Here is a 27,602-nt window from a genome sequence, read left to right as displayed (position 1 = left end):
TTTGGCGTCTTGTGTTTTGTTTTGTTATTTTAAGGATGTGGGGTATGTTGCTGCATTCCCGTCCGTGGGATTAGAATGAATAGAAGCAATACTGTAGGAGATAAAGTGTGTTTAATTATTTATTTGCCTATTACAGACCGAAATTGCTTTTTGATTTAAAGCATCCAAGTCATGGGTATGTTTTTGGAGTAGGGAGAGGCACGCAGGAACACATACATGCACGATTACTGAGGGTAATGTAAGAAGTCTCTGCTCGGCTGCCTTTCCTCCGCAGAATTTGTTCATTTCCTTAAAGATTTTAAATTTCAAATGCGGCTTTGTTAAGTAGCGCAGAAAGCCGACTGCATGCTGTGCCTTGCCCACCGAAACATAAATAAAATAAATAAAGTCTTCGTTGTATAAATGTTATGAAGTGAGTGGTTTATTTTCTTTAATTATACTTTTTATTTAAAATAAACTATAAAAGCAAAATAGTGTATATCCCGAACGCGCCAGCTCAAACTCCTATTGATTGAGTAGGCCAATTTTAGCTTTCCTCAGTTCATGTGAAAGGAGATACAAGGACCCTCAAACTGTAAACCAGAACAAGAGGAGAATTCCTTCCAAATGTGCGCAGGGGTTTACATTAGCCAGACTCCTAAAGGACGTTTGCAAGATACCGTATTTTGTACTCCCTGTTTATAGTTGGCTTATCTGCTTCCTGCGGAGCCGGGCCGAGGCGGCCTGCAGCCGGTGCCGTGGGCGGGCGGCCACGGTGCTGCAGCAGCAGCAGCAGCTATCGGTCCCTCAACCCACCGCTGCTTCTCCTCAATTCTGGCTTTAAAACGCCTCGGGGACATGTTTTATTCATGTAAGATTCCGTAAAGCTTCAGTTCCTTAGCAAATGAAACGCATGGCATGAGCCTGATGCGCCGCTCGTCCCAGCTGGCAGCAGGGCGGCGAGCAGGGAGCTCCAGGACAGCCATGTCTGCGTGCTGCTTCCCCCGGGGCCGCGCTCACCCCATTCACTTCCCCTGGCTCTGGGTGTGCGGGGCAGGAGCGCAGGACTTGGCACGCTGTTTGTGTTTGCATCTCTGTGCTGTTGAAAAGGAGACTTGTTCTGGGGTGGCTTTTTTCCAAACAGTAAATATTTTCTTGTAAACTGCTGGGACAGACAAGTGACTGCAGTGCTTTACTTCATTTATTTGCTTTGAATGGATGGCGAAGTCTTGCAGGTAGTAGGAAATTAAAAGTTTTTTATATGTATATACATATATATTTTTTTTTTAAAACTATCCCGCTAAATTTATTGCAGAATTACATCCCGGCTATAGGATTCTGTCAGACAGTTCAAAATGCCTGTGGAAAGGTTCTCATTTGCCATTAAATTGTAAAAGTTATGGAAGTAATTTTTATGGGAGCCTGTCACGTTGCTGAAGAAACATATTGGTTTCATCACAAATAAATTATTTAAGGTTTGTCCTAAGGGAATAGCCATATTTCCAGATCTTCCTCCAGTGAAATGGACACTAACTTTTTGCCCTGTTGCAGGTATGTGGTTGGAAGGTGTTAGCAAGGTGAGCAGCAGAGCTTGACAGCACACAGGGAGGTCTGCCAGCCCAGGGAGTTCTCCAGCAGGCAGCCCACTGGGTCTGGGTGATTTAAGCAAGAAATAGGGTTTTAGAAGGTGAGAACGAAGACTGCAGATGAGTGTGCATCTCCCAGCTGTGGGTCACAGCACTGGGCTGCGAGCTGCCTCGCACTCAGAAATGCAGCTTGCAATGAGGGACGGTGCAGCCCGGCCATTCCTGCTTCCCAGGCAACACGGGGCACTTGCAGAATAACATAAAATAATGTGCTCGCTGTGCTTCCCCTCTGCAACCAGAAAAGCAGGTGTAGACTTCCTCCCAGTGAAAGGAAAGTACCAAGCTGGCTTTGTGCTTAACTTAGCGCACACAAGCACCTCTCGTATGCAAGTGCAGAGCCACCTGATGAAAAGCAAATGGGCAAGGAGGGAAATAAAATTAGGTAATTGCCAGTTTCCCTCGATTCCACTCCCTCTCCTGTTTTGCATAAGAGAGGCTATTTAAGTCTCAGCTGGTGTGGATTTTGGTAATAAGCAGACGTCTACTAACCTGCATCTGCTGCTGGTGTCGGCTCAGTTTGTTCTGTATTTCCGTATTTATCGGTGATCCAGTATTGAGAGAGAGCTTCCAAAGAGCTGCACAGCCCCTGCCCGTGGCCATCCTGCATGGCTGGTCTGGGCACAGCGAGGGGCTCCCAGCGCGAGCCCTGCAGGGGCAGCCCAACCTGGCACGTGTGTAACGGCTGGAGGAAGAAATCTGACAATGTGACCATTGAATGTTTATGCAATAATGAGCATTGTCATCATTTTTATAATTGAATCAATCTTAAAAATTGAGCTAGAAACACGAAGCCAACAAGAAGAATACGTCCATTACATTCTGTACTGAGCAGCCTAATGATCACAGTAGAGCCGATTATTTTGTGCATCTCACTGGAGTGGCAGACAAACTCTCTGGACATAATGCACCTCGAGGCCTGATGGGGCCCTTTGTGCCATCCCAGCAGTACAAGCTGCAAAACAGCCGTGCCACTGCAGGCAGCCAGGCTCTGTCCTGAGAGCAGGGTGGAAAGGGGCCTTGCTCCAGCAGCTGGCAGCCCCTAGCAAGCTGTGCAGGTGGGAGCAGTTTGGAGAGATACTCCGCATGATGGTGTGACCTGTAGCAGGAGCGCTGAGAGCCTGACAGCGCTCTCAGTACAGCACTTGCTGTCTCCTCCAAGGATACCATTGTTTTAAACTAAGAATAGACCAGCATGGCTAAATCCAGACTTGAAAATGCTGCTGCAGAACCACCTCTTCTTGCCTGTCCCTTCCCTTCTCCCAGTGCTTCTAATGGACTGGATCCAGGACTGTGGCTCAGACCCTGCCTGCTGCATCCATTTCCTCCACCAGAAGGACACAGTTGTAAACCTTTCTGCATCATTTCCTGCAGCCTGTACTAAACATGCTGCCCAGGTGCCCCCTGTAAAGCAGCTCCTTGCTGAGCTGCTCTTGCTGCTGGCGAACTCTCCTTAGCATGGCAGGGCGTTAATGCTAAGCTAACAAAGGGTGTGCTGTGGTTTTGAGGGTCTTCCCAGCGAGTCCTATCAGAGTTTCTCCTAAAATGGGAGTCTTGGGTTTTTTTGTTGTTGCTCTTTGTTTTATTTTGCCTTTTCCCCTCTTTGAATGCGATCCCTGCAATTTTGTTTTCACTGAAATATTGACTGGCAGCATTGCAAATTGCCTGCATGCAGGAGGGAGCTTGCCAGCACTTTCTTACTCAGCTAGCCGTCAAGGTTGTAGATTCCTCCAAGAGCAGTGCCAGGAAAGCTGTTGATCAAAAATATTCCTAACATCTGTGAGTCCTCTCCATCCAAATGAAATGTAGTTACATTCTCCTTTTCCCCGCGCTCCTTCCAAAGTGTTGCTTCAGACACCTAGAAAGCCCCGCTTGCAAATCATGAGCCGAACTCTGATTTGCAGCTCCATTTCCAGCTCTGTCGAAATCCAATATAAACTCCCCCTTCCCCCTGTCATAACACACAAGGAACTGCGGAGAGGAGACCGGGCGCGTTGCTCTGCGCTGTCACTCATTGGATCCAGATGCTGTCCTGTGCTGTCTGTGGTGCCAGCGAGGAGGGTCTTGGGGCAGGCGTGGGGAGGACGCAGCTCTGAGCAGGCTCGAAGCCGCTTGCCTGCATGCACACATACGTGCACACACAGTTGTGCCAGCATGAGGACGGGGCTGGGCCAGCGGGAAAAAGCCTGATTTCCCTTCCACCCCTTTCCTACCACCACCAGCAGCTCACAAGCCAATCCTTAAATAATTAACGTGCCCGGTGGGACAGGAGGAATCAAAAGCTGTTGTGTTCCCAAGTTTTCCCTGGCTCCAGCAGGCACAGCTCGCTGTGTATTCTGGCACCTTGGAGCGGGTTTTCCTCCCTCCTTCGCCTCCCCCTTATTATCCTGTATGTGTGCTGGACGGGGAAGTGGCGTTCCCAGCCCAGCGGGGGATGACTGTTATTTCAGACCAGCAACAGGGGAAAAGGAACAGCCTGTTGCCTGATTGATGTTTGTTTTTGGTGGACGGACACCAAAGGTTCATTAGAGACGGAAGGTTTGGGAGGAGGGGGCCGGCAGGCGGGGGAGACGCTCGCTCTTAAGGAACTATTGTACCCCTGCGCGCTAACCTGGCTCTGCACTTTCTTTGACTTCTGTGAATGTCTCAGCTGTACTGTTTTGGCCCCCGCGACTTTAGGAAAATATACACACCACACAGAGGCTTCAGTGAAAGCTCTGCAATCGGGGGTCAGGAGAAAAAGGGGAGGAGAGAACAATGCAGTAGGTTTTCGCTGTAATTAATTTCGAATGTGCTGCTCATCTGTTCTCCTCGGGTTTCAAAGGGAGCTCGGGGAATCTGCGGGGCTTTTCCTTCGGCATCTGCTGCTTTCCAGAGGTGGCGATGGAAAGTCTGCAGGGACCAGGGGATGGAGGAACCTGGCTGCTCACTGCCGCGGGTGTGTGGAGCTGGGGGGGCTGGGCAGCTTGGCACCGGGAGGGCAGGTCGCTCCATGGAGCTCTTGGAGCACATTCAGTGAAATGACAAAGGTTGTTTGCTATTGGTGGTGGTCCTGAAAGCATCCAGGTTGTGGTGTAGGTGAACTGTGTGGTTACAGGGATTTTAAAGGTTTGGGTCAAACCCTCACTTAATTCCTGGTGACTCTCTGCCTTTGAAAAATCTCCCATCATGTAAGTGTGTCAGGAACCAGTGAGTTAATATTAAACCCCAGGTGTTAAGGTATCTTAAGTCAGAGCAGTTCCTCACGATTCCCATTTTGCAAATCTCATCTGTTGGACTGAGCTGCTGTGGCTGTATGGCATGAAGCAGGGGCTGGTGCAGAGCGTCATCCTCGTGTCCCTTGCCTCTAGGTCTGAGTATCGATGAAGTCATATGGTTGTGGCTGTAAAGAGAAACGACACAGCCTATTATGGTATTGACTTTACTACCCTTGACAAGGTATCCTCACGCTGATTTGAAATCCCTGTGAATCTTAGCCAGAAAAATCAGTACTTAAACTGCCAGTGGGGCTTTAGCAGCTCTATTCTCAAACTGCTCATTGCTTAGCAGCTCCCACTGCACCCTGGAGCTGGTGGATAATGACCTCTTGTTTGACCACGTGGCTTCCTTGTGATCCTTAGCTCTTAGAAAAACCACCCTCAGTATGAGATGGTGAATATGTCTGAAGTTTGGCCTTAACGAAAACATGTCCTGAGAGTGACTGAAGAAAGTGTTCTCTTTTCTGGTCAGAAGCTAATTCCAGGCAGCCACAACATGCTGCATACCCCACAGGTACTTGGGGTGGGCGCTTGTTTGCAGTACAGTCTTTCCCTGGATGCCAGGGCCGGTCTGTGGCTGGGGGAGCGTGGCCATACAGTGATAAATGTCTCTGTGGTTCATGGGGAGGGGTGTAAACACTGCAGCTGTGTTTCAGGCTGTGTGAAGGCTTTGGCCGATTTTTGTAGGCTTGCAAACTAAAGAGACTTTCTGGTACTGCTGTAGGGCTGGCTTCTGCAAAGCTGTTGAGCGATGGGGAGTCACCCAGCGTGTGTGTAGAGCTCACAGCTCCGGTGCCTGGGAGCAGTGGGCGCACGCGGCTCAAGGTGACTTCGGTGCAGGTTGTGAAGGGGTCGAATTGATGTGGGAAGATGAGGAAACGGGTGTTCATACAAGGCTGCAAGGACTGGTTTCCTTTAAACTCTTTTCTCTAAAAGGGACTTGTGCGGGAAAGGGAAGTCACATTTGGAGAATATTCAAGCCCACCACCACCCCCTCCTTGTGCAGAGAAACCCATAAGAGCAAGGGGGGAGATCTGAGGCCAGTCCGGTTTAATTTCCTGGTCTTCCTCCGTAGGAAGAAGTATCACTTCCTTTTAAGTCTTGAATAAACAACTGCTCTGGCCACATCATAGTGAAGCATCCCTTCGACCACATCCAGATAAGCCTGGATTCCAGCCTGCGCTCTCGGCCATGGATGTTTCAGTGCCTGGTGCCCTGGCAGCACATGGGAGTGCAGCTGTGGGTCTCTCCATTCCCAAGCCTTGGCCATGCCTTTCACCTTTCCCCTCTCTTCAGTTTTGGCAGTCAGGGAGGAAGAAGGGCAGGCAGTGGGGCTGGAGGACATGCGCTCAAGCTGCCTGTCTGGGCATTCTTCCTCCCTGATCCTTCCAGGAGGGGCTGACAGAGCTTGTAAATCCCCCATAGAGCAGAGACCCCCCCCCAGGCACCCCCAGAGGGGCTGGGTACAGGTGCTCGGAGCTGCAGCAGCAGCAGACGTGCTGTACTGCCCAGTGACTCCCTTGGGTGCTTGATCAAACCCCAGGAATCAGAATAGTATTGGTTACAAATGATTTTTCTCTCCTTGAAAAGATTCCCATCACCTGTTCCGGGCTGCCTGTAAGATTTGCTTTAAAAGCTCATCTCGCCCTTAAGAAAGGAAGAGGGGAGGGCTGGAGAGTTGTGGGAGCATTGAACCGCTGCGAGTTTGCCTTTGGAGATTGGCAAAGGAAGAGAAAGAGCAGGGAATGCTACAGGGAGATATTAAATGAGGCCCTTTTGTTTCTCTCCTTGTAGAGCGTAAAAATGCCCAAGGCATGAATACTCTGTTCAGATTACTCTTGAACGTTTAAATGTCTGTTCTGGTAATTTATAAAATGAAGGGGTGGGAAATTCCTGATGCTAGGAAGGAAAGGGAGCCCTTCAGCGGCACGCCGAGCTCCCTGTGCGGCACTGCAGGATGCGTTCTGTGCTGCTGTGGGGAGGCTGCACCCGGTGGCTGCAGCGGGGCTGTGGGGCCAGGGGCACGGTGCTGAGGAAGAGGGAGAAGCCGCCTGCTGCCTCGGTGCCTGCTGCCCGCGCTGTGTCCCTCCGTAATTCGCCTCGCTTCCCATATCTATATGTGAAACAGTGGGTGCTCTGTCCCTCCTGGCCTTGTTCGTCTGTGGAGTGACTGTAAGGCGGAGTGGGGCATTCCAGTCACTTCCAGCGGCCGTCAGCATGGCCTGTAACACAGCACAAAGCAGCCGTGCATGGACCAGCATTACCATTCCTCATCTTCTGGGAGCAAGAAGGGTTCATATCCTTACTGCAGGCCAAGGCAGGAGGAGGCTGAGAGAGACATGCCAGAAACCGATGGCTCTTTTGTTTTGTCTTTAACTGTATTTACATATCTGTACCGGTTGCTCACTATTGACAGGCGTTCTAATGCAAAGTGAATATAGGTCAATTCGCTGTTAGCATGAGGGATCAGGAGGATGGGGTGGGTTTTATTACTTTCAGATATTTGGGCTGGAGGCTCTTGTGCTGTCAGAACTGAATCAAACTCTGTACGCAACATATGTGATCCATTTTGCAGATGGTTGTATTTCTGTGGGAGGAGGTGGTTCCCTAAAACAAACCGCTGGCAGTTTGGGGTGTTGTCTTCAAAACCAAAACCATATTGGGTCCTCAAAAACAGGACCAGTGCCACCAGAACTTGGATTCTGCACACAGAAAGATGAGCCATTGAATTTGTAATCACGGGATTGATTAACCATTTGGGGTCCGTTCATACCAATGCATTTGTTAAAAGAGGGAACCAGTTCCTGAAGGGATCTGGTGCATGAGCTCCATTCTGCTTGGAGTGAGCCAGCATGCCTCAAAGAGCGGCTGAAAGCCTGAGCAGAGGGCTGCCTCCTCCCAGCACTCTCTTTGTTGAGGCTTTTTGGTGTGGAAGCTGTGTGTTGCTTCTAACTCTGCTGAGATTTCATGCTGGTCACAAATACTTATTTTTGAGCTTTTCCTCATGTAGAGGGCAGCACTCCTTCAGCCTGTAGGATTGGGACTGCATGGGGAGTGAGTGGCTTTGGGGAGAGAGATGAAGACAGCAAACTGCTTGCAAGGGAGTACAGGTACCGTGAGTGGAAGGTGTTGTCTGCTGTGCTAATGAGAACAGGAAACTCAAGAATCTGCATGGACCCCACTTTGCCCTCCTAACGTGTAGGAACCCAGGATTACAGGAGTTTGCCAAACCCAGCTTGCTGCTTTTCACTGGGCTTTTGCTGTTTGGAATAACTGTGACATGGAGAGGACCTGAAGAAAAAACTTACTGTGAACTCAATAGAATTGCTGGTACACGTGGCAAATGTGAAAACGGAAACACGACCTGTGCAGCAATTACTGTCTTAGAAAAGTGTCTGCAGGCTGAGGCCGGATACTTCTCTCTCTTTCACCCCGCACTGAAATAAAAACGTGCAGCAGTTCGGTATGAAGTCTTTTCCACGACTGTACTTACAGATGTCAGAATCACGGGTGGCCTTGAGAGCCCACCTGGTAGGAGCTGAAGGTACGGCTTCCATGGCGTCCAGCGGTCATGGTGGGGCCTCGGCAGTGACACGGGGCTCCGGAGGCAGCGGGAGGAGGAGTGGAGCGGAAGTGTTCGGGTTTACAAGGCTCAAGTGACTCTTTCAGGCTTTGTGCTCAGCCGGACTGGAATTGCAGCGCTGCACCACCCAGCACCCTCCACTGGGGAGATTTCTTTCCGCAGTCATAATTCTTGATGAAAGAAGAGATTCAAGTGTTCCTTTTCATGTAGGGTGTGACTCCACAGCAGAGCAGAGCACAGAGTTCCTCTGCTAGATCTTACTCGATGCCAGATCTGACATTATCCTCAAGCATTTCCGGCGCCAGAGTACTTCCAAAATTTCTGCTGCCCATTGAAGAATTCACACTTCATCAAGGGAGAAGGCTGGAAGGGCTTTGCAGCTGCATTTCGCTCACACTGAGATCACGGTGAAGGAGTCTGCCTTCTGCAGTGCAAGTCATAAATGAGCACGCTCGTTCTTTCCTCGCCGTGTACCGAGCCGCTCTTCCTGCTTTGAAGGAGAAGACCATCATTCCTTGCATTTTCCTCCCCGAGCACACCCAGAAGCTGTCCTCGTGCTGTTGCATTCTCATAGTTTGTCCCCTGCTGAGCCGGGAGAGATGGAAACAATTTTTCTGAAGATTTAGATGCAGAATCTTCCAACACGAGGAGCAGCAATGCAATTTGTTATTGGTCAGTAGTACATGTGATTCAGCACCACATGTGCAACACCATCCAGTTTTCTTGTCGTTGTAGTCAATGTTCTTAAAGGAAGACTGGACCTTTTTCAGTCAGAAAAAGCAAAGGGCCATTTGTGGTTCTGAATGCTGTTGGCAAACCTTTTTTTGCTGGTGCTGTGCTTGTCAGTAGCTGTATTTATGCATTGCTCGCTCTGTGAATTAGAATGTTGAGGCAGCTCCTGACATGCTTCTTCCAGCGCATCCTTTTGGAGTATTTGGTTGCCATAGGGACCGAATCCAAAGGGCATACGCCATTCACGTGAATGTTCCCTGATTAACAACTTGCAGTGTGTCCCTTAAATATTTTAATTATCCACAATGCAACTTGAAACGCTGTTGAATGTATTATCTGTTCATTTCAATATCTTAATTTTTCTTCAGCTGCCATTACAGCAGCTGAAAATTTATGACCATGTGAATAGGAGTGAGGTGGGAGACCTTACTGCCTTACAGGATAATCTGTTCTTCAGCTTCTCTGGATCCTGATTGTTAGTCCTCAGTACCATCAGTGGAGCAGAGGTGCCCGTGCCGCAGTGCCAGAGAGACAGGGGCAGTGTGGTACCGGGCAGAGATGGGGCTGCAGGGGCAGGGAGCATGGAAAGGAATGGCCTCACTTGACAGGCACTGAGCCTCGAGCCTTGTTTGCCCAAATTACAGGTGTATTAGCACTAACGTGACAGCAGCTACTGAACTGTGAGAGCTGGACTTAACAAATAGATAAGACAGGATTTTGCTGATTTGTGTGTGGTCTGTCACTCCTTTCAGTTCCTGTTCAGCAAAGACAAAGTCACCTTGGAGCAAAACTTTCCATTTTCACAGCTCCAGCCATTACTCTGGGCATGGGAGTTGGTCAAGTTACCGAGATGTTTTCTTAACAGCTCTGTTTGCTGCCCTTTTACATCTTTCACTGCTGACTTTCCTGAGCCGGAAAAACAGCTTTGGCACTTCAAATGCTGATTGCACACAGACACAATAGGTCTTTTTCTGCAGTCTTCTGATGTCCAGCACAGACCGCTGCAGGCTTACATCCATTAGAAATGGTTACTGCTGTGTGTGTTTTCCTTGAACACCTGAATGGCAGAGTTTAGCATAGAGCCTCCTAGCCAAAGTAGAGCATGTGGAGGGAGGGGTCTGGCGGGCAGTGCTTGGGCTCAGGAAGAGAGCTCTTTCCCTTGGAAACGTTGGTCTGTGTGGGGCTCTCCTCTGCCCTGAACAGCCAGTTTGAATCCTGAATCCATCCAGGCGCTGAATTTGGATGTGTAAATTAATGGGTCTGTTGTGTGCTCTATGAAATGATAGGAAAGCCAACCCAGAGGCCAGAACTTGGTGCATGGGGGTGATCTTTGGTCATCTAGAGCCCAGAGAGAGGCTTGGTTCAGGAGACGTGTAGGATGCTGGATTTTGAGCTGGTACATTTCGTATCAGCTGTGCATACCCCATTCCAGAAAAGAGATCCCAACGCGATTTGATCCTTTGAACTCCAGTTACAACTGCCGACCTGTAGAGAGGAAGAAAACTGTTCTCTGGGATGTTTCTGCTGCACTGGGGAACAGCCAGCGTCCCCCCCTCCTTGTGTAAAGTTGTGTGGATGTGGTGATGGGGAGCTGTGGTGGGAGCTGTGCAGCGAGGTCCCAGTCCCGGTTTGATGCCATTTCTCCATGGGAATGCTCAGCCTTGTGCAGAGCTGCTGGGCACATCCACACGGAGCTGGTGAGGTGCAAGGCAGAAGCGCAGTGCCCTGGGGTGGGGCCCATGCCTGTAGCCTGATCTAAACTCATCTCGATTAGCTCCCTGGCGTGAGTCCATCCCCACTTAATTGGATGGCAGTCTCTTCCCTAACGAGGGGTGATGGACGGCACTTGGGGACCTGCTCGAAGGGGCAGCGGAAGGAAGCAAGGATGCATGCGGAAATACAGCTCTCACCTGGAAAAGGTGCGAGTGGTTTCCCTTTGCGTTGCATCAGGGCAGCCATCAGTGATCATCCAAGGCAGGGATGGGAATTTCTGTGGCCCTGTGTACGCTTGGCTGCTTAGGGTAATCATCTGCTGCTCCCAGCAGAGATGATCTGGTGCTGGAGAATGTTCCGCCGTGCCTTGTTCTGGTTTTGGTTAGCAAACGTGCTTTCCCAGCCAGCCGCTGATTTAACTTCTCCAGGCTGGAGGGTCGGAAAGGTCATTCCCACTCCTACAGAGCAGCCTCCCTGATGGATTTTACTTCAAATGATTCTTCGGGTGTTCGGAGTTCTCTGATGTCATTTGAAAAAAATCAAAACCTTTGTAAGACTGTGCAGATGAAACAAAATTGTTGCCTTAGTCCACACACGGTATTATGCAGCCTGGCAGATCCCTTCCTTGTAGCAATAAGAAAAGGATTTGGCATTTAACCTCTTGAAATTAAACCAGAGTGTGAACTTCAATAGTTCAATCTTATCAGGGCTTTGCTAGAATAACAAATTGTGAAAAAATGTAATCGCGTCTCCAATGTGACCTTGGCAGATCTGCCTCTGTGATGTGAGAGAGATTAGGTAACTCTAAGCAGATGTCTGTTTATTTTGAAAATAGTAGTTATAAAATCTTTTTTTCCCAGTTTGTTTGCACTGCCTGAGAAGGATATGACAGAGAGTCGCGGCCTGCATGGAGCTCTGTAATGAGCTGCTCCGTTGTGCTGAGCAGTAATTGCTCTTGGAGGTTTCAGCTATTGATCTATTGGTGGGAGGTTCAATCTCAGTGTAAAGACCTGTGTTTGTGATTTAATTGGAGTGATTAATAACTCACTCGCAGGCTGGATGGGGATCGATGAGGATTTGAAACAGCAAAAGTAGTACTTTTTCTCCTATAATGTAGTAGTTGATCGTTTATTATTTGCGCTGGTTTGACTAATTAAAATCATAAGCTTACTTGCTGTAGAACGCTTCTGTCTGTTTAAAGCTTGATCTGGATTTGGGTTTTTGTATTTGCTTTCATATTTTTGAGGCTTTTTTTTGCCTTCCTGACGGCTTATTGACCTTGTCTGTCGCTCCGATCAGGTGTGCAGTGTGCTGTCACACGTGGCCAAAGCAGAGCAAAACGAGACACAAACACCCTTAGTAAGTAACTGCCAGGTTTAGGAACAGCCTGTGCCCAGGGCCGGAGAGCAGCCCTTACGTCACACGTTTCTGGTCATCTGCTTAGGAGCAGCACTGAAGGGATTTAACCCTGCAGTGTGTGATCCACCATTATAGCCCTAGATTAACAGCCTGTATGAAACTTTCAATCTCATTACAACGCCAGCATCCACAGTAGGTGCTTTAGCTGCAAATCCAGTTTCAGCTTTGCATTGAAATGGTGCCAGAAGCAGCATTGCTAGGAAAATGCAGTGTGACTTACTTTGGGGGATTAGAATGGTGATCCTCCTCCTTTATGCGCTGGCCCCAATCCTTGTGTTTGGCACCCATCTCCATTCAGCTCCTGCAGCTTTGCCGTGTCGTCACGCATGCTTACAGCTAACATGCCTGGATAGAGCATGGAAAGCTCCCAGATCTTCAGGAATAAAACGTCCTGTTAAAGAACCATAAAGCAGCAAATCACCGCCAAGTCCGTAGGTCTTTATGGTCTCCCTTTATTGGGGAGAGAGTGAAATTTCCCTGAGCTGCAAGCTGCCACAACAAAGGGTCTTATCTGCGGCTCTGGCTGAGGCAGACGTTGAGCACAGGGCATTTTAGAACCTTCTTTGTAATTTGCGGAGTGCAGCAAGCCTTCTAGTGAAAGTGCAGATGCCTGGACAGGAATGCTGGAGGGAACTGCAGCGGACCACGTGTCCGGTTGGGAGAGCCCCTGAGCAGGGCTGGGGGCCTGGGGATGCTCGGGGCGTCCCAGAGCTCCTGGCTGCATCGGCATCGCTGGGGCACAGCGACCTGTGCCTGCACGGAGCCGGCCGTGGCCCAGGGCTGCTCGTGTTCAACATGTGAGGTGCTGTCCTTGTCGTGCTGCTGTGACGACAACTTGAAGATATTTTACCCTTCAACTTGGGTGCTTCGGGAGGGAGAAGGAGGGGAAAAAAAGACACCCTTGGAAGTTAATGCTGAGGACCAGGCTGACAGCTTTTTGCCTCTGTTGCTTTCTTCTCGTTTGAAAAGCTGAAGGCTTGTTACAGCCCCAGCATACAGCAATCTAGCAGGTTAAATGACTTGGGCAACACAGTTTATTAAAACTGGCAAGTGCTCGCTCCAGTTCTCTTCCTGATAGTCAGGGCTGTCTGCGAGAGTAATTGATAGTGGCAGCTGTTGGGAGGGTGTTTCAGATGGCTGCGAGACGACTTGACTTGACAGACAGCTTGGTACGAAGGAACCGAGCGCGGGGCTGGAGCTGACTGGGCTGCACGGAGCATCCCAGCATCACACAGTGCAGTGGGGGCACGGCTCGGCGGCCAAGCAGGGGCTGGAGCAAGCCACAGTAATTGTCTCATCTCTTAAATAGCACTTCCTTCCTAAAATGCAATGAAAAAGCCCTACATGTAAAAGCTGAAGTCTGCTCGGGTTAGAAAATGAGCACTTAAATACTGATTTTTCGCTCTGCCGCATCAGTGCTATCATTGCCAGTGCAAAATACTTTGTTTTCGCTTGCGCATATCTGTGTTGCACACCCACAGTACGTTATGCAGCAGTCTAAAAGCTCTGTTTAAAAAAAAAAAAAAGAAAAAGGTTTTTGCTGAAGCTCCTTAAATAAGTTATTTGGGTAATTTCTTTGTTTTACCATACTCTGTACAGTCGTGCTGTTCTGCACTGATTCCTGATGCTGATGGTTCTAAACTCATCCCTGGGACTCATCAACCAACTCTGAAATGTTCAGCCTCTTGCCACGTATGTCCCTGTAATTCCTGCGGTGATGCTTTTGCAGCATTTCTTGCTGGAATTTTAATATGGAGCAGGGTTGGTAACAGCCAGGCTGGCTTCTGTCTGTTTGCAGGGATGTGTACGGGGGGATAGATAGGCTGCAGATGGCGGTGCTTGTGTTTCTTGGGAAACTGCCATTGGTAAAGATGTCATTGATGGATGTAGGAGAGGAATTTCTTTCTCGCATCACCCCATCACCCTTGCTGTTTGAATACAACGCAGGAGACTGCAGAAAGACATCTGAATGACTCCACTTTCTTTTTTTCAAGAGACAAAGGAAAGGCGCGCAGGCAAGATTAGATTTTTTCCAGTCACATTGTACGTGTGTTGACAGTCCCCTTTCAGCAACAACCGGCAGCTTGCAGAGAGCGAGAGGCAGGGCTGGAAATGCCGTTGCCCGAAGTACTGTTTGTATAACACAATAACTGCTTATTGGAGTCCTCAAAGCGGCCTTTACATGTTTAATCCCTTGCACTTGAGCTACTCTTAATCAGCTTGAAAGCAAATTCCTGTAACAGGAAGGTTTAATTTGTGTGGGGGGCTTTCTGTATAGCATGTAGCCTGCAGTGCGGTGTCGTTACGCGCAGGCAAGCATGTCAGCCTGTGCTGCCCTGGGGATGGGCAGCATGTTCATCCCAGTGACATTTCATACTGGGCCCATGCTGATGGTTTTCGAGGTTCGCATGATTCCTCCCGAAACATCCTTTTTGCGGCACATGCAGCTGTAGTTGAATTTGGGCATCAGCTTCAACTCCAGCTTGTCTCTGCACATTTCCAGCAGCAGTACCTAAAGTGTTCCGTGCTTTTAGAAGTATTTGGAATTTTTCATCTTTGCCACATTAAGTTGGGATGGGATGTAGCACAAGACTCAGGGAGGCTGGATTTTTGCAACACTGCAAAGGACAACTAAATTGATGAAGGAGGAGGGAATGCCTCATCTCGGGCTTGTTTTGTTTTTCTTGTTGGAGCAGCCTCACTCCTTCCTTCACTGTCTCTGGCGCCAGGTCATCATTCATCCCGGTAAAATCATGTTCCACTGACTGCTCATTTAAGAAAACCTCTCAATGGGAGAAATCCAAAGTGCTTGGTTAGAAAATAAACAAAGTTGGCATGCTGAAAAGGGGGAGTGCTCTGCATAGTGGAGAATGGCAGATGTGATCCGGCCTTCCTGTAGCATGGCTGAAGCATGAATCATTGCAAATGTCAGATTTGCTGTGAAGGGACGAGCTGAACTGACATGCGCTCGCGTTTAATTAAGGTTGAATTATTAGAGCTGACTGTCAAGTCTTAGGCAAATTGGCTCAGCCTGTTATCATTAAACATGAAAATTACTGTAGGACTTGGTTAAAATAAACAAGTTTTTGTCTCTAGAACTTCGTGGTGTGGTCTGGTGGGGCCGTGCTTTTGTCAGGGTGGTTGTGCTGCATCTGTGCAGAAGGGACTGGGTTGGGAGCCGAGGTGTAGAGCACTGAGAGAACCTCTGTGAAACCTGGCCCAGCTTGGGCATGGGAGTGCCCAAAAAAACCTGCGTGGGTATTCCTTCATTGGGTGTTTGGTTGTGCTGGGGAATGGAACACAAAAGCAAGTTGGCAACAGGAATTGGGCACATACCCCTGTCGCTAACTAGTACAACCAGGGCAGTGGGTCCATTCAGCCAGCAAGGGAGCCTCAGATTTTGCTTTGAGAAAACCGCAAATGAGAACTGATGCTGAAACTGTGGGGAATCAGTAAAGCTGGGCAAGCAGCTGCTTTTAATGTGGGACTTCATTGATTCGTTTTGGATCTAATTGACTTTTTACTCAACTAACTTTTGTGGTGCCACTGTGTTTTGAATATACACCGTTGGTCCGCATTGCCTATAATTACACGATGTGAAGTTTAACTCTGTAGGAGGAGGCCTACCGGACGCAAAGAGCTAATAGGCTCTCAAGAAACCTATGGTCAGGGATGAAATCCAATTGCTTTTAATAGGTAGCTCCTGAAAAGCAGTGAGATCTGCAGCTGTGAGTACACTCCCTCTAAAATGCAGCGCATGGACCCGTGACTTAATTAGGCAATGACAATTTTTCAATTGTCAGTAATAAAATCTGAGGAAAATTGACAAACATAGGTGGCATTACCAAAAATATTGGCAAATGAGGGCAAGGAGTATGTGGTTTTAGAAAGAAATTGTCACCCTAAATAAAATTGGAACTAGGTCTGGTTAGTTTCGTCTTCACAGCCAGAGTACCTGTGGTGCACGAACTGCCCCTTTGTCTGGCGGTAGCACCAAAGGAGCCAAAGCCGAGGCAGCGTGGCCTCGCTCCGTGCAGGCTGCATAGCAGACCCCGTGCGCTGCCAGAATTAGCTCCCCGTGTGTGCTCTGCTATTTCCACACCTCCTACAGCAGGAACTGGTTCCGTCCTTTGAAGAGACAGGAACATTTCAAAGGTGGAATTTGTTGGCGAGGGTGTTGGGAGCGTGCTAAGGAACGTAGGTAGCATCTCCTGGGTGTCTGCAAGCCAGCTAAATGCAGACAGCCCCAACACCTTCTGGTGGGTAGTAACAGCATGCACCCTACCTGTCCGGGCAGGTGACACACACAAATAGCTCCCGTTCTGTAAGCTTTTCTTGTGATTGGGGGGTATGTGCGCCCTCAAGGACACACAGATTCATTGGAGAAGGGGCTCCTGTGGGAGCTGAGTCTCATTCATGTTGGTCCTTTTGGTTCTCTTCGGCCATTTGGATACTGCTCAATCTGAAATCTCTGTTCTTTCCTTCCTTTTCCGATTTCCTTTCCAGCTTTTTAATCTTTTCCACTGTAGTTCTAATTTAATTTGGAGAAAAGAAAATACTTGGCATCATAGAACCAGTAATTCCAAATGGAATTGCATTCCAAATGGTGCTTTCGGCAAGGTCACAGCATTCCTTATAGCTTTGGTGTACCTTGCATACAGATACGATCAGTAGTGAGGATGAGGTGGACTACGTGTCTGGGGCTACATGTGCTCACTGCACTTCTGGCTGAATTTTTCCACCCTTCTCTGGTGTACAAGTGTGTGGCCAAGGAACAGCAGCGTCACAGCTTTGCGGCACAGCTGTCCCATCCCTTGCTATGCACAAATATCCAGAGAAGCCTCCTCCCCAGAGGCCAGGTGGTCTTGTCACTGATGATTAGTGCTTGGGTCATGGCACCTTGTGGCAGGGGTAGAGCCTCCACACAGTGTAGATTACCTTGAAAGACCGCTGAGAAAGTGAAGTGCCTTCATGGTCAGGCTTGTGTTCGTGAGTTTATTATTGGCCTTAAATCTGACGTTGAGCAGGAAATCCTGTAGCAGTAACTCGAGACATGTTCACACTCCTACTGTACATAACCTTGGGACTCTGTAGAAGTCACCAAGCTATATGTTCTTTGTAGTATGGATTCATTTAATGACACCTCAGTCTTCTACACACATGCCAAGGAGCACTGGCTAACCGGTGAAGGACAGGGAAGGACGGGCGCACAAACATTCATCCTGCAGCAGCACTGCTCCCACGGTGCTCCCACAAGCTGAGACGTGTCTTGGTTTTTTTCAGACATATGTTCTACCCTGCAACGAGACAACCGCAGACCTCTCAAGTGTGTGCCTCTTGTTTTTTCTTGTTGCTCCATCAGGTCCCACCTTGAATGACAAGCCAGAAGCGAAAGCAGCCAATGTCCCAAAGGTGTCTGGGCTAGAGCGGAGCCGGGAGCTGAGCACCGACGTGCCCTTCACCCTGCCTATCCCCAGCCCCCAGCCAGTAGCTGCCGTTGTGACTTCTACTTCCTCAGCGCCCACGTCGAGCGCCAGAGCGAGCCCGCTGTTGAAGAAGGAGCCCGTGATTTCAGCACCAGCACCACCAAGGCTCACGCCACAGCCGCAGCCTCGGCCTCAGTCACAACCTCAACCTCGGCCGCAGTCGCAGCCTCAGCTGATACCTGAGCTTCGGTCCCAGCCTCCGAGTCACATCCCTCCGCCTCTCAACTACCAAGTGCATCACCAGGTGGCCCACAACGGACTCAATAATATCAGGTAGGAGAAAGGGACGCGTCACCTCAGTGCTGCTGCTGGGACTGAGCTTGTTTCAAGTGGGAGAGAAATTGCTGGGAATAGAGCCAGGAGCACTCCTCCTATCTGGGTAATGTGCTCCATGGTTTGGATATTGCATTTTCCAGCTTCACTGGCTGGGTTGTCCACAGCGGTGGATAGCTGCATGTGAAACATGGTGATAAACACTCCCTTTCTGGGAGGAAGACATGTGGAACTGAGGAGTAAAGCTCCTTTAGGTCCAGTTTCTAGTGGAGTTTTGCACTGCCCTGTGTGAGCCAGCCAGTTCTTGCCTTAGGATTTTAAAGTAGTTTGAATTTGTGCTCCCTTGTTTCGTATTCAGAAAGACTCCTGTCAAAGTAGGCGGTTTGCTCACACTTATTACTATTTTGTTGGTTCACCAACATCCAGAGAGGGGTAACCCTATCAGAAAACGCTGTGCCCTGAAGAACAGGATTCCTATGTAGGCTGGCAAATTTGCTTCAATCCAACATGCTCAGTTCTAGCAGGAGGCTTAGCTGTGCTGTTTAAATTGCCTTCATCCAGTAAGTAGGAAGGATGAAAGTGCTAAGGAAAAAGAGTTTCTAGAGAGAAGAGTTTATCCAGTCGAGTGGAACCTGTACTGTATTTTTGCTGGTACAGAAAACATGCCTTGCCTCCCAGGCCAGAGCTAAACTAGTTAACCAAGATTTAAAAACTGATTTAAAGCATCATATTTGGCTGCACAAGGGTCAGTATATGACAGAGAGCTGCCGTTAAGTTTATATTTCACAGAATCCTGCATACTTAAGATCTGTTTTTGTTGAACCCTGTAAATGTTGCCATGATATAAATGATTAATAATATTTCAAAGTCTTCAAGAGATCTCAGAAATGTGAAACTGCCACAAATATTGCTATTGTGGGAATTACAGTAAATAACTGCAGTGATAATTCCTTTCAGCCCACAAAATTTAGATCACTTGCAGCAGAGTAATAATAATAAAAAAGAAGATTTAAGATACAGATTTATTAGGATAATATATTAACATGGTGTGTGTTTGCATGCTTGTGTGAGCTGCACATTATGAATAGCAGATAAAACTTGGTGCCCAAGTCACACACTATGCAGCACCCAGAGTGACAGAAAAAGGAATCAGAGGAATTGCATTGTATGGTCACGAGGGCACACTGGCCAGTGTGGATTCATCGGAGGCCGAATAAAGGTGCGAAATCCAGCAGTATCGGTATCTCATAGATAGCTTTGAGGGTTTTAACCTGCTCAGGCACTGTAGGAAATGTTACTCTAGAGAGCCAAAGCTTCACTAATATTTGTTACTTTCTCCACTGCCGTTAAAAAAAAAAACAACCAAATATAAGTCTGGGGAGATCAGTGTTGTGTGTATGGTTGTATTGTTTCTGGTAGTGTATTCCTGGTGCTGTTTCAGTCTCATGTTGTAACACACATTCTCTCTCTTTCTCTCTTCCCCTTCTGCCCCTGTCTTTTTCTCTCTGCAGCCGGAGCAGCAGTGCTAGCAGTGCAACGAGCATCAGCATCCCGAAACACCTTCCCCTCTCTCCCCAGATTCCTCCGCACCATTCCTCCGGCCCAGCCCTGCCCCTCTCCATCTCTAATCTTGCTACCTCGCACTTCTCTCTCAGATCGCAGACCCAACACCAGCACCATCCGGCCATGTTCGCCACCCCACCCACGCTGCCACCTCCACCAGCGTTACCTACCAACAGCCTCGTCATACCAGGTCACCCTGCGGGTAGGTTCCCTTCTTCTTCCAGGGCTGATCTGCCATGCATGCACAGGAGGGTGTTGAGAGATGGGCTGGCTGGTGGGCAGCTAAATAAAGTGACGCAGACACCTCTGCAGGCAGTGCGTGCTGGAACTGTTAAGAGTGTTCATGAAACAGGTAGGAGACCTGGACGGGCTTTACCAGTAGAGAGATTGTAGAGACAGCACTTTAGCTTTCTATAAGCCTTCAAAATGATTTTTTACCCTAAAAAATCTCCTTTTCAGGGCATGAGTTATCCATTGTGACATTCCACAGTCACCAGTTTCGAGTTTTTGTACGTTAGGAAAAGGACTTCCATTTAGTTTGCTGTTCTCTTGCCCCTACTCCCCCCACACACCTCTAATGAGGTCTGCTGCTGCTAGAACTGACTCACAAAAAACACTTGTTTCTAGTCAGCCCAGAAGGTTGTTCTATTGGGATGACACATGGGAAACCCCCACACTCATGCCCTGCTCTGATTTTGCAACAAGCAGTGCATCCTGCAGCAGTGCCAGCTCTCTGTGTGTCCATGGAGGCTTGGCCTTTCTGTGTGAGGCAGAGACAGCTCAGCTGTCAGCCTCTGCTGTTCAGCACTCACTATCTTTGCATCTTTTTAAAATGTTTCCTTTGTTCACCCCACCCCAGTTCCATTGTCAGGCCTGCCCTAAATGCCCTCTTCATAGCTTATCCATTAGCCTACAGCTGTCCCTGGGAGAGACCCTGGCAGCAGGAGACTTCCCTGTAACTTTCACTTGCTGGGGCCTCCTTTTGATCTGGCATTTGACTCTGCAGCTAACTCAGCAGGGATTATACAGGACAAGCATTTTGCAAGAAAATACACCCTATGAATCCAGTTAAAGGAAAAAAGAGAGGGCAGATTTGCTGCTGAAAACTCTTCTGGTTTTGCATCCCCTTGTTTTCCCTTCCAGGAACTAAATAACGTGTCGTTATTTAGAACTGCTTCCTTAAATGAGAAAGAAATGTGAATTGGTCCAAAGTGAGCTCTCAGAACTGTGAAAGACAAGAGTGCTGTGGGTTCCTAGCCAGGAGTGGGACCACGGGGGCCAAAGCTGCTGGCTTTCACAGGCCCTGGCACTATCTAGAATTTCAGCTCCTTGGCTGGGAAGATGTTGGCAGCACTGTGGGAGACTTATTCATTGCTTCCCCTGTTTAAGGCAAAGAACTGCTGTGATGGAGACTTTGAAAGAATTGCAAAAGGAAATAGCAATGTGCTCGCTAAAAGCATGATACTGCAGTCATTGAAAGCAAGTATGTTTTCACCATTAACTTCAGGAGGTGCAAGATCAAGTGACCTATTCACATTCAGCAGCTTGCCAGGAAATGGTAACAGTCTTGCTCCCACTAAAAGGATTTCTCCTGCAATTGAAGCTGGAGAGGCCTAAGTTAGTGGAGGGAAAGGTCTGAGTGTCTAACCCTGCAGACAATGAAATGCCTCTTGTCTGCATTATATGAAATGCCTGCAAACTGGCACATCATAAAATCAATACAGAGAGCTACATATCCAGGAACTTGTGTTGTCATTCACATAAAACTTTCTTAAAAGCAAGTGATGTTGTTGAGTAGCCTAGAGAGGTAGGAGCCAACTACCACTTGCAGCATGGTCCTTGCTGTGCTGTTTGAGTGTACGTGTGCTCACAGTAAATGCACCAGCTTAGAAAACCCTACAAGGGAGCATGGAGCTTTGAAGTCTCCTGTTACTATCTTTTTATTTCCCGTGCTTTGGAGGAAGAAGTGTTCATCCTTTAAAGTTACTTTGGCATGCTTGTCACTCTTACCAAGAAGAAAAGGAGAGCAGTAAGTTCCTGCATTCACTGATAGTAAAAGTTCAGATCTCAGAATAACAAGAATGCACTTCTGGTGGCACTTCTTCCTCTGGAAATCTGTAGCTTATACAAGTAACTTAGGAGCAGCCGTCACGTGGACCTCCTTTCAAAGGCCCCAGGAGTGGCTCCGATGTATGACACAGAGGAAACGCCAGTCTTTGTCTCTTCTCTTCTGAACTGAGGGTATCTGGTAATATCAGCAGAATTGACCCTTTTCTTCCATGCCCACCTCATGTGTGCACACTTAGCAGTAGTGTTTGGGCACTACTGCTAAGTACACAGCTGGGCCCATGGGGCAAGGTGTTGCTGGCATGCACAGGAGCTGAGTTCTGAGTTAGCATTGCTCAGAGTGTCTCGTGGAGCTGGGTTATTACTCAGCAGTCCCATCTTTACTATGGAGCAGCTGCTCCTCCAAGTGCCACGCTGCTTCTCCAAACAACTGTGGGCCTCTTGTCCTGACAGAGGCCAAAACCATGGGGCAGGACAGTGGGCCAGAGCCAGCTACAAATCTATCAGTCTGACTTCAAGTCTCTTTAAAGAAATTGAGTATCAGAGCACTTAAAACTGCCAGCTTGCTTTTTTCTCTCCCTCAAGAAAAACAGAAAGTGGATTATCTTGATGCTAACAGAAGGATTCTGTTTCTTTAAGTTGTGCCAGATTTAAATGCATAAACACAACACACATATGAAATCATATTCATATTCTCTGAAGACACTAGGTTTTGGTCCTAAGTGCTGTCAGCCTTTTTTGAGGAGAGCCCATTATAGACTCATTTGGTCCAGTGCCTTAGTCTTCAGCATCACAAGTATATGTACTTTCTGCTCTCTCTTTCTGTCCATGTATAAATATTATTAATACAGAATGTAGCAATGCACAGTACCTGCTCTTAGCAGCACATTATTACTCAAAAGCAAATGAATTAGGCGTCCAAAATATGCTTTCAAGAGTGACTTTCAATGGAATATACACTTCTAAGTGTCAGTAGAGACCTTGAAATTCTAGATCAGAGTGCCTCTTTTTGAAGACCTTAATGATGTCAATTCAGAAAATGATTTAGATACTTCTAGTGGTACTCTAAATTATTTAAGTGAAAGAAGTGCCTGTGGAATATGCAATAAAAAGTGCGTGTATTCTTGTGCCCCATTATGCCCAGTGCTGCCATTTAGACGGGGTCTGACCATGAAAAAAGAGGGTTGGTGTAAGTTCAGTCACAAGTAGTCAGTCAGGAACAGGCGCACGTCACCCACAGCTGGTGGCACAGGTTGTACACAGCTTACAGAGCACCTGGCGTGCTGGATGCTGGCTGACGCCTGTCTGAAGCTGTTAGGCAAAATCACAGATGGATTTAATTGATACCACCAGACATTTCTGGGCAAGTGGACATTTGTTTTTATTCTCCTCAGTCACGTCATTTCTGAAGGACTGGTGTCTCCCATTACCCTGAAGTACATTCAGGTTTGGTGTGGTTCGGTTCTTCCAGAGGGAGATACTGAGGACAGGCCCCTTGTCATGAGGCAGAGGATTGTGTTCCAGCAGTCACGACCGCTTCCATGAGCTCCTGCACCAGCGCAGCCTTTCTCCTCTTCCCGCCAATTCCTCCTCCTGATTTTCTCGTGGGAGAAAAACCTGGAGGCAAGGGCAAAACATGACAACGTACAGTTGTCATGTTGTCATACAACAACAGAAGTTTACTCCTTAGTATTTAACGACTCAGTAAAAAAGACAGTTTGCAAAGAAGGCCTCAGGTAGTGGGATGGATGTTGCTGGTCGCTGTGTGCAGGGGGAGGTTGGCCTGCCGGGGAGCGGCCATGAGAGCCAGCAGTTCGCAGCCAGCCGAGTCCATTGGTACCGCACTGCCTGCTAGCCCCACTCCACATTTTGTCTTCTAACTTCACGCATGTCAAAATGTAAGGTACACGTAGGGCCGCTGTCCACTCGGTGCAGTTGTATGCCCGTGGATGGTAACAGCTGGCAGGAAACAGGTCGGTGTGTTCTGCAGGGGAAGGGCCGAGGTGGGGTCCGAGCGGCCCTGGGGCGGGCAGCGGGGGGGATGCGGGCGGCTGCTTGCTGAGCCCCGCGATGATGTTTTCTGCTGTGATGACTCATGGTGTTCTCTCTTGTCTTTAGATACCAGCCTGTTGATATCATTCAACCAACCAATCATGTATTGCCAGCCTCATTCGGGGATTCTGATTGGTACTTTGTCACAGGCATCTCTCTTACCTCCACCAATGAGTCCTCACGTAGAAAACCACCACAGCATGACCTGCAGAAACAGGGAATGCCAGGTGAATATTGACTCTTTCTCCTCCATCTTTGTGGTACTCACAGGCCCACGGGCCTCTGTGTCTTTTTTTTTTCTCTCTCTCTCTCCTCTAGATCACGAACTGCTCAGGCAAGAGCTGAACAACCGGTTTTTGGTTCAGAGTTCGGACCGGGCCGCTGCCTCACTTGGCCCGGTGCCGCTGCTGAGAGCGGAGTTTCACCAGCACCAACACACGCATCAGCACCAACACACCCACCAGCACACATTCACTCCTTTTCCATCCAGCTTGCCCCAGACGCCGCTCATGCCGCCCTCTGCACCTCCCATGGTGCGTACCCCAGCCCAAAATGTGAGGATAAGTAGAGCATCTCTGGTCAAAAAGCCTAACCCACTCTTGTCAAAAAGAAACAAGTTCCTCTTCCTTTCAGCCAGGCGTGCTGTCCCTGCCCCTCCCGCGAGGCCCCGAGAGACAGGCCCAGCACTCCCCAAGGGACCCGTTCCATCCCCCCGAGCCCCAGGTGCCCCCGGCTGCCGCCCATGAGAAGCCTGGAGCCCCTGCACCTCCCCTTTCTGCTGTCCCTCTGGGTATTTCACTCCCCCCTTCCTCCACACCAAAGCACACCAACAAGGACACCACAGAGTCAGTGGCCTCCATTACAAGGCACGTCCCTATGGCTGCAGTGCCTCCTGCTCCACGGCGGACCATGCCGTCACGCCTGGAGCTCCCACCACAGCTCAGTCTCTTCTGTTTGATGTGACTGTTATCCCTCTTCCTCCTAATCCCAAAATCTGTATCGTTTTTGGCATTTTTTATTTGGTCACCTCAACAAGAACTGAGTTGTGCGTGGCTGGTTCTTGTGGCAGAAATCCTTTTGGCCACCTAAGAAGCCTCAGCCTTTTTCCACTGAAGTGGCACAGCGAGGCTTTGCTGCAGCTGTTATAAAATTGTTAGAGATCCGCCACAAATGGATTTTGTCGGTGCTTTAAAACACACTCTCCCTCCATTTCTGGCAATTACTTTGTTAGGTTGAAAGAACAAGATTCAGCTTTTTTCCCTCTCAGTTTCACACTGTGTCTAAAAGGTGGAAGCAGCCGTCTTCTGCTAAGGCGAGCAAAAACGAGGACTAACAGCAAAAGCAGCATTTGGGAGGAACTACCACGAGCTGAACATAATGTTTCTCACTTTTCTTTCCCACTGTTAATTGCCTGATGACATGCTTGGGTTGTAATCTGCTTAGCAGCAAGACAATTAAAGTAATATCCTCCATTCAAAAAGCAGCCCCAGGTGTTTGCTCAGTCTGCTCGTGAGTAAACACCTTCCCCTGTTTTCTTGATCTGTGTAAAACAATCTCGAAACTTTTCTCAGAAATCTCCTGTGTTATTTAAGAATGCTGATACCTGATCCTGCCACAGCTCCCACCCATGTCCCGCTGATGTCAGCCTTCATAGCAAAAACAGCTTGCAAGGCTCTTTTGTTATATTTCACTCACATCTTCTTACATTGCACTAGATCAGGTCTGCTAATCCCAACACCAGAGAAGAGTGTTGAAATTTACAGCTGCATGTGTTTGGTAATTTTTGGTATTTACACTGGAGGGGACATGGCTCCAGTAATAACTGTAATTAATGAAATTACAAATCTACTCTCCTGCACATAGAGGAGCGTGAAACAGCAGCTGACTTGCCAAATAAGCAGCTTTTCATGGGGTCCTACAGCTCCTTTCCCTGCCTCCTTCCCCACTCCCTCCTCCCCAGCAGAACGTACATATTGTTTGAAAGTGCAATGTATATATATGCTTTGCTTTTGCTTCCAAGGTGGTACAGGACAAATGGTCATAAAAATAAATACGGGGCACAGACTGCACATGTGGAGGTGTTAAAACCCCATGCTGGAAAGACAGAGGTTAACAATCAGCTTTCCTCCAGGGAGCTCTCTCTTTTACAGAGGAGGGAGAAAAAAGATATTTGTGCATCTAAAGCCATTAAACCCTTTTCCAAACAATTTTGACACTCAGAGAATCCCAGGAAACAGGTCACAGGAATCGATTGCCCCATGGTAGAGATTGTGGTCTAGTGGAACCCATTCCCCTCTGTCTAGTCGGTGGCTTGGTGCACTGCTCCAGGGACAGGTCCCAGGGGTGGACCTGAAGCCAAACTACCCCTGCCTTTTGCTGGGGTGCAGGTACCAGGGCTGTTCTCTTCGTAGTGAAGGAACACATCACATAGTGCCTGCCAGCAGGATGCCACAGGGGGACTTGGCAGCACCCAGTGCACACTGGGGGCTAGTGCCTTTCCATCCCCGTTAGCTCTGGGAAATCAGTCAGCTCCCTGATGAGCAAGTGTGGAATAATCAGTCGGTTCTGCTCTGTTAAGTGTTGTACAGATGGGCCGTGTTGATTTGTCTATGTTGAAATCCTGATGTGTCCACTACTGCCAAAAACAAACTCACCTGTTTTCCTTTCTGTTTTTTCTTTCCAGTTTGACAAGTACGCTCCCAAATTAGACAACCCTTACTTTCGACATTCCAACGTGAGTGCTTATGTTTCTAGGTGGTGTCTTTGTTAACGGTTCTGCTTGCTCTTCTGCTTGTTTTTGATTGATCAGTAGTGTGAGTCATTCATTCCTAAAGCTCTTTTTCCGTCTTGATTTATTTTTTTAAGGTACACCATTTTCTTTGAGCTTTTTTTTTTTTTTTTTAATCTTTGTCTGCTGCATTTTTGCTGCTGCGGCTCTGTATTGCTGTGCCTGGTATGGCAGGGAATGCGCAGGGGTTGCTGAATCGGTGGTCGTTGCAGTGTCTTTGCAGCTGGTGCTTCTCACAGTGCAGCAGCCCGGAGTGCATGGCTCTTTCACAAGATTTTGCTCAGGTCACAGGAGTAAGTCAGACTGGTGGTTTCTTCCTGGTGCTCCCCAGTGCTCCAAAGCATAAAACTGTTATGTTTTAGGACTTAAAAATCTGCTGTACGTGCTCAAGAGAGACCTAAGCAAAACTTAACCCAGCCCACACAACCGCAAGGTGGTGTGCATGTTGCCTGTGGTTAGTGTGCAATGGAGCATCTTGTGGTTCTTTTTTGCTTTGAAAATGGAAGCAGATCACATTTCCAAACAGGATCGATTTGTTTACTACTCCAGAAAACCACAAAGTTAACCAAAAATGAACATAGAAGCCAAATTATTCCAGTTCCTCCAAGAATGGTGAATGCTCTGTGCTTCCTGCAATAGTTCCTCAAATTTTAAAGGCACACATGTTCAGCACTATTGAGAATACTCATCACATGATCACATTTTCCAAGTTTTGGCTTTGCTCATAAAAATTTTGAAAGCAAATTTAGCGTGTATATTCCCTGTGGCACTTGTTCGACACTTTACTATTTTTGTATGTGCCAGGCCTGGCACCTGCCTCCACTGCTGTTCAAGTTGTCCTGTGACATAAGCATCTCTTTTTCTTTTGTAGTTCTTTCCAACCTATCCTCCAGCAATGCCTGGAATGCCACCCATGCTTCCACATTCAGGTCCCTTTGGGTCACTTCAGGGAGCATTTCAACCGAAGGTACAGACTTCTTCTTTGAAGGCTTTGTTCTTTTGCTGGGAGAGAAACTGTATTCAGAGTTGTGTCCCCGGTGGTTTTGT

General features: G+C 48.2%; 1 protein-coding gene across 24 annotated transcripts in view; it reads left to right on the top strand.

Moving 5' to 3' along the window:
- FBRSL1 (fibrosin like 1) overlaps positions 1-27,602 on the top strand; it is a 431,679-nt gene that overhangs the window by 386,694 nt on the left and 17,383 nt on the right. For 16 of the 24 annotated variants that reach the window (XM_021412376.1, XM_021412372.1, XM_021412375.1 and 13 more), the window contains 5 exons: positions 17,689-18,085; positions 19,597-19,850; positions 24,086-24,321; positions 26,451-26,501; positions 27,427-27,522. In XM_021412376.1, the coding sequence (XP_021268051.1) occupies positions 17,689-18,085; positions 19,597-19,850; positions 24,086-24,321; positions 26,451-26,501; positions 27,427-27,522 (1,034 nt within the window). Of the gene's footprint in view, positions 1-17,688; positions 18,086-19,596; positions 19,851-23,833; positions 23,995-24,085; positions 24,322-26,450; positions 26,502-27,426; positions 27,523-27,602 lie in introns of all 24 variants that reach the window. The other 8 variants (XM_021412380.1, XM_021412356.1, XM_021412370.1 and 5 more) reach the window with 5 other exon arrangements.

This window comes from Numida meleagris, chromosome 14, assembly GCF_002078875.1.
Source record: "Numida meleagris isolate 19003 breed g44 Domestic line chromosome 14, NumMel1.0, whole genome shotgun sequence".
NCBI classification, from domain to species: Eukaryota; Metazoa; Chordata; class Aves; order Galliformes; family Numididae; genus Numida; species Numida meleagris.
Note: the sequence above shows the minus strand (reverse complement) of the source record. Positions and strands in the feature narration are given on the sequence as shown.